This window comes from Xenopus laevis, chromosome 8L (genome assembly GCF_017654675.1).
Source record: "Xenopus laevis strain J_2021 chromosome 8L, Xenopus_laevis_v10.1, whole genome shotgun sequence".
Lineage (NCBI taxonomy): Eukaryota > Metazoa > Chordata > Amphibia > Anura > Pipidae > Xenopus > Xenopus laevis.
In genome coordinates this window covers 115348633-115362878 of record NC_054385.1, presented here as the reverse complement: position 1 = coordinate 115362878, position 14246 = coordinate 115348633, and the positions used below count along the sequence as shown (strand labels likewise).

General features: G+C 37.3%; 1 protein-coding gene across 1 annotated transcript in view; it reads right to left on the bottom strand.

Annotated features, from left to right (window-relative positions):
- Positions 1-14246, bottom strand: part of LOC108699031 — a 204830-nt gene that overhangs the window by 10508 nt on the left and 180076 nt on the right. Inside the window, exons 46-52 of the mRNA XM_041573941.1 lie at positions 12405-12508; positions 8225-8294; positions 6274-6588; positions 5661-5705; positions 4615-4764; positions 2422-2526; positions 804-929 (exon numbers count right to left, since the gene is read on the bottom strand). Coding sequence (XP_041429875.1) covers positions 804-929; positions 2422-2526; positions 4615-4764; positions 5661-5705; positions 6274-6588; positions 8225-8294; positions 12405-12508 — 915 coding nt within the window. The remainder of the gene's footprint in view (positions 1-803; positions 930-2421; positions 2527-4614; positions 4765-5660; positions 5706-6273; positions 6589-8224; positions 8295-12404; positions 12509-14246) is intronic.

Genomic DNA, 14246 nt, shown 5'->3' with positions numbered 1-14246 from the left:
TAAATCTCATGAATGGATAGCAATGGGGGCCTGTGTTAATATGAAGAAAGAGCACCACTGAAAATGATCCAGGTTTATTAAAGACATATGGTAGATTTGTAATGGATTATAAAACCGAATCTGTCTTAATCCTTATTGGGAAGAAGTTTTAAGCACAATTAACAAAGTTACAAAGAGTGACCTATGGAAAGATAATCAAGTATTAATCATTTTAAATATTAACCAAGAGTTAAAAAACACCATTACAAATACATTAACTATACATCTTCTTCAATCAGCAAAATCCCTGATACCAGCGAAATGGAAATTGACGCAACCACCGTCATTCTTAGATTGGTTTGCAAAAGTGGAAGAAATCAGATGACTCAAAGTATTGACACTCATTTTGCAAAATAATAGTTCAGAATACTGGAAAATATGGTCTCCTTGGTCAGATTTTATTAAAGACGTAGTCAATTAGCTCAGCCACCAGCTCCATCTGCTCCAGGAGCAGGCGTTGGCTCCCCTCCACTTACTTGTCATAACTCTTTGACATCTCCTATAATGTTTAACTTACCTGCTTTAAATTTCATAATACATATTTGTTCCATCTTCAACAAAGTAATGACATGTTGCCAGTGTACGCTTTCCTTACAAAGAACAGTAAACTATCGGCGACATTTTCATGCCTGTGACTCCCCCCTCTTTCTTTTTTCTGTACCCCTGTTATTTTTAAAAAAGTATCAATAAAATTAAAAAAAAAAAAAAAAATAGAATCTCTTACTACATTTATGTCAAATGAAAGAAACATTGAATAAGATCACCTGTATCTGATATCACATTGTTATTGTCTTCAGTGGCACTTGTGTAATATTCCAACTTCTGATCTGTGGTGTCCACAATAGAGTCTGCAAAGTAGATAACATGTAAGTAACATAGGGGCAGATTTACTAAGAGCCGATTTTGCACTAGCGTCCACTTCGCTCACATCACAACACTTCACCAGGTGTAAATTCGCCCAGACAACGCTAATTCACTAACATGCGAAGTTACATCCAGGGCGATGAATGCTGGCGAAGTTGTGCTAGAATTACTTTGGCAAGCAAAGCGAAGTTGCACCAGCGTTGGCTAATTTGCATATGGCGGGAAGTGAAAGTTGAATGGACGTATAAGTTGCGGCAAATACATTACATTACACAAGCCCAGGGAACCTTAAAAAAATAAAATACATTTGTTATAATGCCCTACATATGAGCTCAGTGTATAGTTTATGTGCCATATGTTAGGAAATGTAGGGGGGAACCTGGGTACCCAAAAAAAAAATTCGGACTTTTGCAGCCTATCACCCTGAAAAAGTGAAAAGACTATGGCATTTTTCTCGGACGTAGAAAATTCATATACATTCCATTGCACTTCACCTGGTCTGAGCTGGCAAAGGCAAGCCTGACGGAACAGCTAACGTATCCGCATCTTAGTGAAATAGCGCAATTACATCCGTTCGCCAGAGTGAAAATTCGTCTGGCATTAGAGTGCAAAGTTGCGCTAGTGTCTATCTCCTTCACTAGCGAAGTTACACCTGTGAAGGGAAGTACCGAAATGACGTCACGCTGGTGAATTTTCTCCAGCTTTAGTCACTTCGCCCTTTAGTAAATTTGCCCCATAGACTGATAATGTACTGGGCGTGTTGTGTGCAGTAAATGATATTTGTGCAGTGTCAGTAGAAATGCTTTGATAATTGATTATTTTGCCAACAGCCAATCTGAACTTCTCCCCACTTTGATTAGTGAGAAGAAAGCTGTATAACATGGACAATTCTTATTAAAAGTTTGTAGTGTGTGAAGGATTTGTTAGGAAAATTTAAAGGCAAGTGAAGACCCCACCAACAGACCTGATGGGAATATAAAACCTTGCAGATAGATATCTGGCTAATTTTTGGATTTACTGTATATTGGTCAGCCTGGCCCATTGGTGGGCCCCATAAGGACCAATAAGCCGGCAACACAACCTATGGGGAAATTCTCCAAAAAGCTCTTATACAATATGACCTATGGGTATATTTTGAAAGACCTGGAACTGCTTATTCCCTCTGGGCCTGAAAATATGAATAAAGTGCTTCATCTCTGGAAAAGCACTTAGGGTTTAGTTTACCTGGCTGTCATACTTTACTCATAATTTACAACCCTTTTATATTCTTTATCTTGACTGGCAAGTGGCAGGGCTGTGACCAAGTGGTCAAATGGTCATGTTGTAACATTATTAAGACATTACCACATAAATGTTTGTCACTAATCATTAATATCATTAATATCTATGTATTGGATTATTAATGTTGCAACTCTTTAAGGATAAGTTCATCTGTAAAACAGTTCTCTCTTTCAAACTCAAATAAATTAAATACTGTAGATTGACAATTTTTTTTTTTGCCGCAGCAGCTGGACATACCTGATGCTTCAGAGAGAACCTTCTCAAATCCATCCATATCAAAATTAATCTCCTCATAAATAGGGAAGGCAGGAGACAGTAAAGAATCGGGTCGGTCCTCAAGAACTGATATGTAGAAATATAAATAATAATATTAATAATAGGGATGTAGCGAACTGTTCGCCCGCGAACTAGTTCGCGCGAACTTCGACCGTTCGCGTCCGCCGAATGTTCGCGAACGCTTGGGAACGTTCGCATTTTGAGTTCGCGTTCGATTCGAATACAAGCCGTTCGACCATTCGACCATTCAAATTCCTTCGACCGCTAAAATCGAACGATTTCCATTCGTTCGAACGATTGTAAGCATTCGATCGAATGAAAATCCTTCGATCCAATGGCTTCGATCGTTCGATTCGAATGAAAATCCTTCGATCGAACGATTAAAATCCTTCGATCGTTCGATTCGAACGATTTTAGCGGGTGTTCGAAGTTCGCGAACTGTCCGCGAACGTTCGCATTTTTTGCCGGTGTTCGCGAACGGCGTTCGCGAACACCAAATCGGCAGTTCGCTACATCCCTAATTAATAATACAAATAAAAAAATTAATAATTTTCTGCACAAATCAAAATGAAATTTACACATGAACTTTGAAAGACAGATGAGAATGTCAACAGCGTCTGCTCAGTAGTGTGATGCAATTAAACACTAAAGGGTAAACAAGCTAGAGGGGCTGCACAGAGCTCTCTGTATGTACATGGGGTAATATTACTCAAGATCTGGCAGGTTATTTCTGGAAAATCAGTATCTTCTGATTCTTCTGTTGTTGCCCATAAGAGTAATGACAAGAATCCCAACAACTAGGATATTAACTGTAAACCTTATAGGAATATTTTTACCATAAGGAAAACAAAGTGTTTCCTTTGCTAGAAACTAATATTTGATTTACATTTATTAGCAAGGGTTGTTAATATTATATAGGAGCCTAGCTTTCAGCAGGTTGTAGACCCAACAAGGCTTATTCACATACCAGCAAGTGTGTGAAACTCAAATTATTACAGCTGATGTGATGTGTGTATGTTGGTATGTGATATGACCTTGGCAGAACCAACTCCTTCATGAACATCTCCACGTACATCCCTTTCCTTCAACCTCTCTGATTTCTGTGTGCTCTCTTGCACCCCATCTTTCATTATTTAAGTGGACTCTACCATACCCATCCTACTCATCAATCTCTTTGCCCTTACCTCCCTCTCCTGCTCTCCACTTCCCACTGATCACTTTACCCCTTTTTCTCTCCTTCCCTTATTTTCATTCACTCTTGACCACATTAGACTGTGTGTCCTTTCTCCTTTCTTTCCTTTATGTTTGTGCTTTCAACCCTCTTTCTCTCTTTAAATCTGTTTTCCAATTTAAGGAATAGGTAAACTAATAATAGAAAATACAAAGTGAGATTATGTCATTTAGTCCAGAGATTGCAACAACACAACAAGACATCAAGTAATTGGTTTCATTCAGCCAAAGGCTCTGCATCCAAAACAATACAGATATATAGTGATGGACCCGTTTCGCTGTAAAATTTTCAAAACTCCTGAAAAATTTGTGAAACACATTGATGTCAATGGGCGTCCCATTAATTTTGTAGCACAACAATTTTTTATGCGCGTGACAATTTTGACACGCAATATTTTTTCTTGTGTCGTGGCAAATTTTCCATGGCGAATTTTCGCTGTAGTTTCTCAAAACTGTTTGCGGGTGGCGAAATGAGGAATTTTGATGCAAATCCATGCCTGGCGAATAAATTTGCCCATCACTAGCGATAAATGCATTAAAAAAACAGATCAATACTATTTTTTTCTATTTTGACAGTTCTTCGTCATTCTTATAGGAGCTTTGAGACCATCCCCCATATGTAATAAAAGGCACTCAGTTCGCAATCGGGTAGTAACCCATAGCAACCAATACAATGTTTGTTTTTAAACAGGTGAACGCCTGAGCAAACTTAGTGTCTTTTATTACATAACCGCCCAAAACAAAAGTATTGTTTTGTGGGGCAGTGTTTCTGTAATGTAACACAGAGCAATCACATCTCAAAACACTTATGAACATGTACCCTTATTAAACATAGTTATTAAAAGTTGTTTTACTATATGCCTAGTTTGACATTTGTAATTTGGCATTATGTATTGAAAACAGTAATACTGAGGAGTAACTTACCCTTTTTGTACCAGTACAGATTTCTCACTAGAGCCCAAACAACCATTATTGCCATACCCAAAAGTATTGCCAAAACAATGCAGGCGATGATGGGGATGTTGCTAGAAACATACTTAATACTGGTGCGAGAGGTTGCTGAGGTAGACTGCCCTGAAATAAAATGTAAGGGTTGTTATGTAATAGATTTGAGGTCAATATCTGCTTCTCTATTCAAACACTCAGGTACATGAGGTCCCCCATAGGCTAAAACAGCAATTCAACAGGTTTTAGATGGTAATGGTCGAAGTTGAATTTTGAAAGAGACAGTACATGATAAATTTCAGTATTCAAATTCGTCTATTTTTTTCCAATTCGAATCGAATTTGGATTATTCCCTAGTCGAGGTACACAAAAATAGCTCGAAATTTGAATTTTTTTAATGTGAAAATTCACCTGGACCTTTGATAAATTTGCCCCTTACACTTAGGACAGACCCAAGACCTAAACTATCATCTTATAAGGAAACTCTAGATGAAAAGCTTGAACAAGTCAAGAAGTATGGATACTAAAGTGCTGAGCCAAAAACATTATTTTGGGTTGAGCTCCACCATTTGCAGAAAAACACTTCTGGAAAAGCAATGATATTTCTACTTCAAATTTATGTTTACCATCCATAATGAGAGAAGCAAGATGGTGCTGATTGGAAGAAAAGATAGAGGAAACTACAGGCTTGAAAAGATATTAAGAGTTTTCAGTTGGAAAATCCAAAAAATTCATTCAATTCAAATTTTTTTCTTTTATTTTTCCAGCACAGCATATTTTCGGAAAAATGGTCTGAGTCATTTTAAGAAAAGAGTTGCACTATAGGTTATCTAGTTTGGGGAAAGAGCAAAGTACAAAAAAATACAATTTCACACTTGGTTTTTGGACTTTGCCCCACTATAATAAACAAGACCAACAGTGTATAAATAGCAAATAAAACATTATTATTTAATTGTTATACGTGATGGGGACCCTACACAATGGATAGTTCTGCAATGCACATTTGAAAAAAACATTTGACTCACCTGTAGTAAAAGGCAGTGCAGTTGTAGGCACACTTTCTTTTTTTCCTGTAGAGAGAGAAAATATTTACAATTTACAGCTGGAAATTGTGGGTGCCAGTGGATACAATTACAGTCTATCAATGTGGCTGCTGTAACAGAAGATGGACATAAAGCTGGGACTTAAGTTACTGAGAGAGAGAATAATGACACACACGTGACTAACTTGGGGTACAGGGGTTACATTGGTGTCAGACATTGCTACAGGAGAGAAGGATTTAGTGTTCAACCCTGCAATAGTGTGATACTGTGTGTGTCTGGAACATAGAACATTATAAACTTTAGATTACAGTGTTACTCAGAATGAGTTCTGATAAGGCATGTGCTATTAGGTGGAGACATGGATCTACAGTGGGCAACTCAGTTACTCAGTCTCCTCATTATTTTGTTGAGTTTATCCCTCCATGTGAGTCCCATGGTTACCCTACGTTGATGATAGAATAAAGAGGTACTAATTCACACCCCGTGCATTAATTCTGAATATCGCCCGTAGAAATTGAATTGCCATTTCATAGAGTTGAGACTGGTGCATTTTAATAATGTAAGTTTGATTATATTAAGGTAAATATTCACCTACCAGTGCATGAGACCCCAGCGTCCTCTTTGTGGTGACAGTCACTTCTATTCCAGCGCACAGAGGGACAATCTTGCAGCGCCTGTTCATGGCCTTTGCAGGTCACCTCATCTAACCAGATGGGCCCAGTCCCATTTCCAACCATGTCCTCACCAGTGACATTGATAGCTGAGCCACAGTCCAACTGCTTACACACCACTTCTGCATCCTTCATGTCCCAGGAGTCATCACACACCGTTCCCCAGGATCCCTGGAAAAACACTTCTACTCTGCCAGAGCAATTGTCCTGCCCTCCAACGAGACGTACCCTGTCTGAATCTGAGGCAGGACAGAACAATATGTGGGTTTATAAAAAAAACTTACAAAGAGCAGAAAATATGTTGGTGATGTGACAATTTCACAATATAAAGCTTTTGTTTGATTATTGTATTGTTCTTAGTGGCAAATGAACATTTGTTGGCACAGATATTGATAGGTAATTATGGAGGCAATTGAAATAATATTGTTATTACAGTGATAACATTGCAGTGCTACATTAACTGGATGTGGTATAACTTCTTCATTAGATATTTTAATGAATATATACATAATAAATACATAATAAATACATAATATTTATATTTTTGATGTAATAATCTATATTTATGGCACAATGAATGCCTGCACTACATAGAACATCAAATTCATTAATAAATAACAGTAAATCAAGTGAAGACAACAATTTTCAAATCAGACAATTTGGTTACTGGTTTTCAAACATCCTGCCCCACTAACTCCAGCCCCAGTTTAAATTGCTCGGTGTACAGTACAGATATGGGATCCTTTATCCAGAAACCCGTTATCCAGAAATCTCAGAATTAAGGAAAGGTCAACTAATATAGAGTCCACTTTATCCAAATACTAAAAATTTCTAAAAATGATTTTGCTTTTCTCTGTAATACTAAACAGTAGCGTGTACTTGATCCCAACTAAGATATACTGTAAATGATCCTTATTGGAAGCAGAACCAGCCTATTGCGTTTATTTAATGATTACATGGTTTTCTAATAGATACGGAGGTCCAAATTATGGAAAGTTATCCAGAAACCTGTTATCCGGAAAACTTCAGGTCCCAAGCATTCATGATAACAGGTCCCATGCCTGTACTTAATTATCAATGAATAAAAATGATACAGGTCTTTGGGAATGTATTCTGTATGTTTATGATCTAGTATCTCACATAAGGTATTAGTGTCAGTATACTCTGTGCATGAATACAGAAAGAGGGTAGAAGAGATTTCTAAGGCCAATCAGCAGTTAGTTTTTACTGGTCTGTTGCCATTAATTAATGCTAAACAGATTCTGGTTACAATGTGTCACTGGACCATGACAAGTTTTTTTTTTATCCAGGTACTTCATTACCATCAAATTATCTTCAGTTGTAAGTACTACAATACAGACACAACCTTACTTAACCTACCTGTACAGTTCTCAGATGTTGGGCAGCTATTAGGATCTCTTATAGCTTTATAAAGTCTGTGTCCAGAACCTGTACAGAGCGGAGGAAAAAAAATGAGAAACTATGGGTTTTTGTATTAAAATGTAGAGATTTGTCATCTTGGACAATTATTACTATTATTTAAAACAACATTATTTTTAATTACTTCCTATTTTGGTCACATTTCGGCAAATGTGCATGGAGAGGCCCAACAGTTTAAGTTTAAGGAGAACAAAGCCATTTACTTTATGGTCCCACAAATCTTATTTGTCTTCTAGCAGTGATTTTACATATTACAGGTCTCATTTGCAGTCTTGCAAAACTGAACCCCGTTTTTTGTGCGAATCAGCACCATACGTTTAAGTATCTGGCATTCAAAGCTGCTCTGTATAGTTGTGCTATTCAGTGAGTCCATCCCTATTCATGTTCCGAATTGTGTGCAAGTGTGTGAATTGATGCAGGGGAACCTGGAGTTACCAGCACCTTCAACCTGACGGTAGCTCCAGGGTTCACTCAGCATAGTCGTTGTAGGGGAAAATGCTGGATTCTGAGTAAGAAACATGGTGAATAGCATCTAATATTGCACACTGCACTTCCTTATGTAAATGACATTTTTACTCTCCAATGAGAACCAGTGTCCCACAAGACAAAGCAGGACTGAGATGGCTGTGAATGAGTTAACATTGGTAGAGGTGATAAGAAACCTTTCCTGAGACAAAACAAAGAGACTCTTTTGACTATATAAATATAAAGGAATATGATTTTAAAAATGAGATTTAAAATGCTAATTTCTTAATAATTTGGGTGCTAGGCATATACCTTGTAAACACCTGCAAGCTCTCTATCATATTCCACCTACATCATATGGAGTGAACTGACCCACTTTGTTCATTACATTTCTTTAACAAAGAATTCTACAAATATTACAGTCTAGCTAATTCAACACAGGGCATAGAAGGGAAAGAGACCGAGCTTTGGGGAACCACACCATTGAGCTTGTATTCCCCTTGTGCCAAAAGGTATCAGTCCTAGAGAACAGCTTATGAATACAATAACAGCTACCAGGGCTGATATATAAACCCCTTTCCTTTTCTTTCATTTTCTAACTTTTGGTAGAGTGTTCATAGCTTATTGGTGATTACTTTTTAATGGCAACTGCATCAGGAATTGAAAATATCCTAAATAAGTTAATGTCGTCTGTACTTTTAATAATTTTGTGTCACTCCATAAATGTTTAAACATTTTTGAAACAGCTGTAACTTAGTTAGAAATGACTTTTTCAGTCATTTCTTGAATATGTTAAATGACATTCTATTAAACAAAAAAACATCAAATCCCTATACTCTAAATGATCAAATGTACCTCTAGTAAAAGTGTTTAAGGTAATTAAAATATAGTGTATTGTGTATAAAACAAGCTGCTGTGAAGTAATGGAGGCAACTGAAAAAGGACTAAATGGCACAGGTTAAATAGAGAATAAATGTTGATATACTCTATAGAACTTATCTGCAAATTTCTGGGCAACCTGAGTCGTTTCTCCCTTAAAGAATAAGGAAAGGTTGAAACTAAGTAAACTTTGTCAGAAAGGACTATAATTACACCAGTAAACTCTCAAAGTAATGCTGCTCTGAGTCATCTGTCAAAAAAACCACAGCATTTCTTTCCTATTATTGTGTATACGAGGGCTTCGGTATCAGACTTCCTTCTTTCAGATTAAACCTCCAGGGCTCAGGCTTGAGCATGCTCAGTTTGCTACTCTCTCCCCATTCCTTCTCCCTCCCCCCTTCTTGCTGTAATTTGAGCCCAGAGCTATGAGTGAGCATGTTGAGACTCAGGTAGGACGTGATGTCACACCAAGCTAATATGGCAACTGCTTTCCTAAACAAACAGAGTGAGCTTCTAGACCTGTTTACTCTGGTATTGTAAAGCATTCTACACAATAAATATAGCATTCTAGCTTGCACTATTCTGGCTAATCTATCGGCAATAAACTGCCTAAGTTGCTTTCATTGTCCTTTAAATGGCTGCATCTATGACTACAAAGTTCTCTAGTATAAATATATCTATTGTAGAGTTTCTGAAGCAGACCCACCAGTTTAAGCATTACAAGGCAACAGTACATAATATTTTGATTACTTTAAAACACTTTAATTATATTGGTGTTACTGTTCCTAAAGGTAAAGCTATATTCTACAAATTTTCCACAACTAGTATGCCATCTAATAAACCTTTCCCTTTTATTAAAACATAAAGACATGAAGGACATGAATTCTCAGATTTCTTTTGGCAAAACAACAAGGATAGCTTTCAAGAAATTAGAATTTTCAATCTCATTAGGTGATCTTCTCGATATAAGAATATTTAATTTAGCAGTATTATTTAGATATATAGTCAATAGGGATGTAGCGAACTGTTCGCGTCCGCCGCAAGTTCGAGAACGTCGCGCGACGTTCGCCAATAGGCGTTCGCGTCAAGACCATTCGACCATTCGATCGCTAAAATCGAACGATTTTCATTCGAATCGAACGATCGAAGCCATTGGATTGAATGAAATCATTCGATCGAATGGCTTCGATCGTTCGATTCGAACGAGAATCGTTCGATCGAACGATTAAAATCCTTCGATCGTTCGAATCGAACGATTTTCGGATGTTCGAAGTTCGCGAACTGTTCGCGAACTGTTCGCATTTTTTGCCGGTGTTCGCGAACGGGGTTCGCGAACACATACTCGGCAGTTCGCTACATCCCTAATAGTCAACTGGAAGGTTTACAGAGCTGAAAATAATATCTTAGAACTGTTGCACCCACACTATAAATTACACATACAAGAAAGAACCCTCTTTATAGGGACACAGTCATTTCTGGGAAAATACTACTTAAAACAAGCTTAATTAAAACAATGTTTCCCTTTTTGTCACTGCAGAGAAAGTCAAAACTTTTAGCCTCTTTCAATCCATCCTTTTGCGTCTTCATGGAAGAAGAAGGATAAATGTGATTGATATTTCTACTGGTGCAATTTTACCAGTAATGTCAAAATACCATTTAGCTTCAGGAGATAAATTATCTTATTTCCAAATTGAATTTTATTTATAAATAATACTGGATTTCATTAGCCTACAGTTCTTAAAAAAAACAAAAAACTTTATTTAACAAACTTTATTTAACAAACTTAAGGCTCTAGCTTTAAAACCTGAATGCTCATCTACATCCACACATTCACACTTTGACACCTCTGTGACCTTCAGCCAACACTTAACTGAATAGGTTCAATGGAACCACTGTGATTGGATGTCTGTGACTGTACTTCCCTTTAGGGTTTAAATGCCGGGGAATTCACTAACGGTCAGTTAAGCTAAAGAAACAGCTCACATGAGTGGTGAACATTTTGAAGAAAACTCAGAAAGTCCAGTTGCTTTAGACTTACATCTTGAAAGAAAAGAAATCTCAATCCTATTGCATTTATCCAATTCTTACTGTCTGTAGTTCGGAAAGCTATTTTAAAGTATGAAAAAGCCCCATATCTCCTTTAAAAACTCATGTACTGAGATGCCTTCATGACCTGTATGTAGAGCATATACTTAAATTTACTGGTCATCAACAAAATAAAGAATACAAAAAATTACCCCTTATATCGATGTAACTGGTAAAAAGACAAAGAATAAAATAAATTGTTTGAAGTTGAATGGATGATTTCCTATCTTCTGACATTCAACTTATCTAACTACCTATTTATATAACTGAGCAGAGAGAATAACCTTATACATTTAGTTTTTACAGTTAATAGTATTGAAATTGCTTTATTTGTTTTAAAATCTTTATCAGCTAATGTAACTTCTAATATCAAATGCCTTTATTTTATAGATGTATAGATTTATTTTATAGATGTGTTTATTATATCCTGACAAGATTGTATTGTGCTTAACACAACAACCAAATCAAATAATTGAAAACAGAACAAAAACTATGAGGCCAAAGTATGTGCAGACAATGGTTAAAAGATGACTGAATACAGCAGAGGTGGCAGTTTATGCGTTGCAGTTAAGCTCATGACTTCAGCTTCAAATAAAAACATTTTTACACGTATAGAAAAAATATTGTGTTAACTTAAAAGAATGATTTTCATTTCTGGTTTGAATAGTCATTTGACTTATAGTTAAAATTTAAGACCAGAGTGCAATGGGCCACTTGTGTCTGGTGAGCTCCCATCAGTAGGAAGATGATTGACTTGGCTTTTGCTGTAAAAAGTAAATATTTCAGAAAACGGTGTGATGAACCAAGGCACAGACTTTTTTTAGGGATAGCCACTGTACAGACTTGAGCAAATGAAGCACGACTTTTCAAGATATATAAGATACAAAAATAGACACTTTTCCTCACATAATTCTCACTCACTCACTAGCAGAGTGTTGTTAGCCTTTTGAGTGGCCTCCTCTACTGAAACTACAGGATTTTCCCCTACTTCTTGTCGTGTCCAGCATACAGTGTACAAACTTCTTCCGAGCTGTCTTGCTACATCTCTGGTAGGTTCCCGATAAACTACTTTTAAATGTTCCAAATTCCTTACTGATGCACAATTGCCCTGGTGCCTAAGTCCTTGTCAGTGAGCGTCACCAGTCTACTAGCTTCTACTTAGCCCTTACAAGGTACAGCCTCCCACCTGATCTGGCTCTGAAGTCTGTTCTGCCATTAGATGTTGATAGGCCAAAGAAGGAGTCTTTGGCTTCTGCACATCCTTAAGTTGGCTCCTCAAAGGGAATTTCCCTGCAGGCCAATATTACATAGTTAAATTGGCGTTGAAAAAAGACAAAGTCCATCAAGTTCAACCCCTCCAAATGAAAACCCAGCATCCATACACATACCCCACCCTACTTTTAATTAAATTCTATATACCCATACCTATACTAACTATAGAGCTCAGTATCACAATAGCCTTTGATATTCTGTCTGTCCAAAAAATCACCCAAGCCATTCTTATAGTCATTAACTGAATCAGCATCACAACATCACCCGGCAGTGCATTCCACAACCTCACTGTCCTGACTGTGAAGAACCCCCTACGTTGCTTCAAATGAAAGTTCTTTTCTTCTAGTCTAAAGGGGAGGCCTCTGGTACGGTGATCCACTTTATGGGTAAAAGGTCCCCTGCCATTTGTCTATAATGTCCTCTAATGTACTTGTAAAGTGTAATCATGTCCCCTCGCAAGCGCCTTTTTTCCAGAGAAAACAACCCCAACCTTGACAGTCTCCCCTCATAATTTAAGTCTTCCATCCCGCTAACCAGTTTAGTTGCACTTAGTCTCTGCACTCTCTCCAGCTCATTTATATCCCTCTTAAGGACTGGAGTCCAAAACTGCACTGCATACTCCAGATGGGGCCTTACCAGGGACCTATAAAGAGGCATAATTATGTTTTCCTCCCTTCAGTTAATGCCCTTTTTTATGCAAGACAGAACTTTATTTGCTTTAGTAGCCACAGAATGACACTGCCCAGAATTAGACAACTTGTTATCTACAAAGACCCCTAGATCCTTCTCATTTAAGGAAACTCCCAACACACTGCCATTTAGTGTATAACTTGCATTTATATTATTTTTGCCAAAGTGCATAACCTGCATTTATCAACATTGAACCTCATTTTCCAGTTTGCTGCCCAGTTTTCCAATTTAGATAAATCACTCTGCAAAGTGGCAGCATCCTGCATGGAACCTATAGTTCTGCACAATTTAGTATCATCTGCAAAAATAGAAACAGCACTTTCAATGCCCACCTCCAGGTCATTAATAAACAAGTTGAAAAGCAAGGGACCACTAATCCACTTAAGTCATTTCCCTCTATTTTAACAGAATTAGAGACATATAGTGTCTGTTCGAATTATAAAATTAATATGGAAAAGTCGGAGGCTTTACCTATCTTACTTTCACGCCCGCTATTCACATCTTTGAGGTCTAGATATAAATTTAAATGGCAGGAAGACTTTATTACATATTTAGGTATTAAAATTACACCAGACCCACACCAGCTATTTGAGAGGAACTATCCACCCTTACTGTCTGAGGTTTCTGGCTTGTTGAAATCATGGGAGATGAAACGTATAACGTGGAATGGAAGAATTAATACGGTTAAAATGTCGATCCTACCCAAATTTATATATTTATTTAATGCGCTTTCTATACCTATCCCCCGTTCTTACTTTAAAGCAGTTAACGCTGCGATTTCGCTGTATGTGTGGAATGGAGGGAGAAGTAGGATTAGATGCTCTACTCTTTATAGGCCAAAACTACAGGGGGGTCTGAATGTGCCTGACTTTGAAACTTACTATCAAGCCGGTGTTTTAGCTAAAGTCTTAGAATACACTAGGACTAACTCCATGGTTCAATGGAGATACCTGGAGGATAGATGGATAGGCGGCTTATTGAGAGGTGTTGTCTGGAATAAGGGCACCAACTTTCCTAAAGAGGCTAAATCTCACTTATTAATTCACAATTGTTTAGATATATGGCA